Raw genomic sequence first — 4,486 nt, 5'->3', positions numbered from 1 at the left:
ACAAACCCTTGGCTTGCCGCGTTCCTCCCCACCCCGGGAGCAGACCGGCGTGCTTCCACCACCACAGGAATCTCGAACACCGTGTGTAACGTACTTGCAAATAAAGGCTACGATGCTACCAACTGACCCTACGTGAGGTTACTTAATTTCAGCTCAGCGGACTCTGGGCCGCAGCTTGTGCCGCTGCGTGAATGAGGCGCTAAAGTAGAGGGAAGGAAGGAAAGGGAGGTCTTCTCCCTGCCAACGCGCTCCGAGGTGCACGCGTACCGCTGAAACAGCACGGGGCGGGGGGACAGAAATGCTGGCCTGACGCTGCTAGACTTCCATTTTCATGGGGCCGGAGCAATCGCCCGAGTGCTCTTGGGCTTCTTCCTCAGCTTGCCGTGCAGGACGTGGCTAGAACAGGTTGTAGCCCAGGGGAAGGCTCTGGATAACTTTAAATGTTTGCAAAAACAAGAAAAGACTCTCTGGGTCTCCGCTGTCTCCTCAGATAGGTGGACACCAGAAAACCCGTGACACGTTAAAAGAAGTGCCCAGTGGTGCTGCAGCAAGGGAATCCAGCCCTGCCCTAAGTAAGAAGAGGCGGCCTTATGGCGTTCGAAAGACAGTTCATGTGCTGCACAGCTGCTGGAATCCTTTTTTAAATGTCCTTCTTAGCCCAGGTAACCTCCCCTTTCAGACCGAGCTTTGTTTGAGGAGTCCTTGCAGCAGCCCACCCTTGCCGGCCGTGGCTGGAGGGGCGCCCAGCTCCTGTTTAGCCGTAAGTCTGCCCTTCGCTGCTTTTACCCAGGTCAGAGGAACTCGGCTCGTGTCGCTGTTTTACGGAAAAACTTCTTTCACGGGCCGAAGCAAACGCTTCGCTGTTCTAAAGCCCTCGTTTAGTTAGCTTTAGTGGCCAACGTGGAGCACCGGGCGCTCGCTTTCTTGTAGAAGAGCGTGGTCGGAGGCTGCTCACGCCCGAGGTCTGTCCGCCCTCTCCCAGCGGTCACGGGCCGTTCCCCCCTCCCATCATTTTCTAACCTGCCGCCTCCAGCAACGCTCGACCCGTCTCGTAACGTATCGTCAGCGAAACGCGCTTACGATTCGGTTACGCGCGTGGTGGTTCGTCATCCAAAGATTGAGGAAATTCAGTCCTAGCGCACTATTTTAGTGAAATCCGAGCAGGCGCACGCCGCTCAGAAGCTGAAGCAAAGGGTTACAGGCCCCCAGCCTAAAGGTGGTACCAAAACTCTTCCCCGTACCGAGCGCGGCGGGCAGCAGCTTGCCCGTGGCTGACGGCCTCCGCTCGGCCGTTCACCGAAAACCTGCCGGGAACCGGTACCTTAAGACAGCCTGAGGAGTAGGACTGAAAACTAGGTACCTATTTTGCACTTCTGATACTGGGAGCGGGAAGGGGAATTAACTGATTTGGCAAACTTGTCTTTTTTATTTTTGGTTTGTTTTGTATTTGTGAACAGGCACCGATGTCATTTTGTTTTAAGACAATTACAGATTCGCAACCAAAATAAACTATTTTAACGTGTGATGAGGCGGCTCTGTGTTTCCGTGTACAAACGAAGCTCACCTCCGCGGCAGCTCAGAAATTCCAGGCGCCGTTAAACCGCTCCCGCCGTAGGAGATGCCTGGTTATCCCCAGCAGGAAATTCAGTCAGGTCTCCCCCCACTCTCAGAACGAGCCCCAGGCCCCCCTCGGCTGCCCTCCCTTCCTCTACGTCCACTCTCCCGCTGCTGCGTCTTAACGGGAGAAACCTTTGACCAGCGACAGTTTTGCCGTGAGCCCCTAGGAGCCCGGTGAGCTATCTCAGCTGCGAAAGCCGAGGCGAAACACCGTTAGCCTCTCCTTTTCTTTTCCCAGGCGAACGCAAAAGCTACAGACACCGGTTAAAGGAGCTGTTCAAACCCAGCTGCTACCTGCAGTTGTTTGTCAGCTTAAAATTACCTTTTCTAGCAGCAAATGGCATTTATTTCTTATCACAAAGCCCGCGTGCGCTGCAACCGCTCGAGGGGGACAGGACACGGAAAGCCTCGGCTGACGTCAGAGCTCCGCCGGCCCTGGGGCAGGCGGGAGCTGCCCTCACGGTGTCTTCACCCTGGGGAGAACGCACAGCATCTCGAACAGCAGGTTTGCCCCCAGGAGGGCTGTGTTACCTAAGACAAGACAAAAAGGGAGGGGAAAAAAAAAAGCCGTGAATGCCCAGCCGCGTTCACCCGCGGCAGTCAGCCGCCTCTGCCAGGCACACGTCTTACTCTCGAGCATCTTCAGACTCACCAGAGACGTCGTACGTCGGCGCCACTTCTACAAGGTCACATCCCACGACGTTCAGTCCTTTGCAGCCACGAATAATCTCCAACGCCTAGGAAAAAAACCAAAGATTTGGCATCAAGAAACACGTCTGACCTAGCGGCTCGGTCGGGGCTCTGCCTTCCCCATCCGCAGCCAAGGAAACCCAACCCATACAGCCCACGTCACATCAGTTCAGCGTTTCCTTTCCTCGTGGCCGCTACAAAATGCTCCCCGGCCTTCCTAACCCTTGGCTTTGCTGTGCCGGCGGCACGACCTCCATTAACGGGAGCAAAAACATCCCCTTCCCACTGGGAAACGAAGCTGCGTCCCCCTTACCTGCGCAGGCGTAAGCCCGGCTATCTCCGGCGTGCCGGTGCCCGGGGCGTACGCGGGATCTAATCCATCGATATCGAAACTGATGTACACCGGCTTGTCCCCCATCTGCTTCCTCACCTCTCCCATCAGCGGCACCAGGGACTTCCTCCAGCACTCTTCAGCCGGGACCACCCGGAAGCCCTGCGGGCGCACAGACACGCAGGCGCCCGCTCAGGGAAAGGTGGGCAAAGCAGAGCGTCCCCTGCCCCGCCGGGGACTTCTGCCGGCCGAGCCGCTGGCGCGGGACAAGATGCAGAAAAGACATCTCTTTTCCTGCTGCAGCTAAGGGAATATTCATGACGTGGGAATATTAACGGCAGGGAAAGCAAGCGGCGCTCGGCGCGTGCCTGCGGCGGAGCTCACCCGGTCCCGGCAGTACTTGTAAGGATCGGGGTCATAGGAGGAGCCTCGGATGCCGATCTGGACCACGCGGCTGCAGTCCAGCAGCCCTTCCTCCACGCAGCGCCGGAACGGGGTCCCGTGGTAGATCTTCTCCCCGAGGGCCGTGTCTCCGGTGTCGGTGTGAGCATCCACGTGCACCAGTCCCACGGGACCGTGCCTAGTCGAGACAGGGCGGCCGCGTTCGTCCCCACCCCGTGCGCGACGGCCCTGCCTACACCGTGGACGGCAAACCGGGAGCCTTCCCAAGGCTCCGTCCCAGGTCCTTATTCTACACCTCCAGGTCAGACACTTACTTTTCTGCCACGGCCTGCAGGATGGGGTAAGTTATGGTGTGATCTCCACCTGCAACAGGACAGGGAAGAGGGTGTAACACGCCGCAAGAGGTGCTCAGCACTCGTTACGTTTGTTCCCAGGTGATTTTTTTCCCCCCTGGCATTTATCTGGCACTTGTTTATACACCCCAGGGCTTCATTCCCGAAGGAAAACCTCAGGCTCCCAGGTGCAGGTTGCCTCCTCTCCGCTCTCGCCTCCTCCGGATGACCACAGACGCACGACGGCTGGCAGAGGCAGCCCGTGGGGCGGGACCCTTGACCGGGCTTATTACAAAGAAGTGCTCGATTCACTTCTGAGGACACCGTAACTGATAATTTGCCCGTCATTACTCCGTACGCTCGCTTCATTTAGTGACGCCAAGCTGCGATGGCCGGAAACTTGAACACGCGCTCAAATCACGCCTCGTGCAAAGCGGCACGTTGCCGGGCGCTCGCTCGAGCTTGAAGCTTTCCAGAGGGACGCAGGGGGCTCTTGCCTCGGGTCCTGCTCAACAGGACACAAAAAGCACATCGCTGGTCGTATTTACAGGTGAGCTTCAGGCTGCGCTCGCCAGGGAGCACCAAAACAGTCCCTTGGCTGACCCATCCTCCTCGTTTTTGACACAACGCAAGAGGCATCGTGGATGGCAGTAATTTCAGCAGAAAGCGTGTAAATTTACCCACGATATAGCACACCGCCCTGGGCAGGGGACAGATTCATCGCTCACCTTCTACCACGTTCAGACTGAAGGAGGGGAGGAGGAGAGGGACTTTGGATGAGCAGGGACGCGGTGGCACGGCAGGGAGACGCGGGGTCCTTACCCAAGGTGAGGGGCACGCAGCCGGAGGCCGCTATCTTCTGGTAGGACTCTCGGATGAGGCGGCAGCTGTCGGGCAGGTTGTAGAGGTTCACGTTCACGTCCCCGATGTCAGCCACCTGCAGGGAGTCGAAAGGCGCTGCCCCGGTGCTGGCGTTGTACCTCCTCACCATCGCCGACTCAGCCCGGATCTCACGCGGGCCGAACCTGGGGAGACGGCACAGCTGGGAACAGCTGCTGGGCAGAGTTCCCGACGCCGGCACCGCGCACCCAGCGCTCCTCTCACGGGAGAGGAG

The 4,486-nt window shown here is 58.2% G+C and overlaps 1 protein-coding gene across 1 annotated transcript; it reads right to left on the bottom strand.

Moving 5' to 3' along the window:
- Positions 1–1,241: 1,241 nt before the first annotated feature.
- On the bottom strand, positions 1,242–4,397 carry AGMAT (agmatine ureohydrolase (agmatinase); the record flags this gene model as incomplete). The annotated part of the gene is made up of 7 exons (XM_009704011.1): positions 1,242–1,304; positions 2,079–2,148; positions 2,270–2,354; positions 2,621–2,800; positions 3,023–3,218; positions 3,355–3,403; positions 4,195–4,397. Coding segments are annotated over 7 exons (846 nt in total), but the record flags the coding sequence as incomplete, so codon positions are not given.
- Positions 4,398–4,486: the final 89 nt, after the last annotated feature.

The sequence above is a fragment of the Cariama cristata genome, unplaced genomic scaffold, assembly GCF_000690535.1.
Source record: "Cariama cristata isolate BGI_N322 unplaced genomic scaffold, ASM69053v1 scaffold22347, whole genome shotgun sequence".
Classification (NCBI taxonomy): domain Eukaryota; kingdom Metazoa; phylum Chordata; class Aves; order Cariamiformes; family Cariamidae; genus Cariama; species Cariama cristata.
The sequence above is the reverse complement of the archived record's forward strand: the minus strand, read 5'-3'. Positions and strand labels throughout refer to the sequence as shown.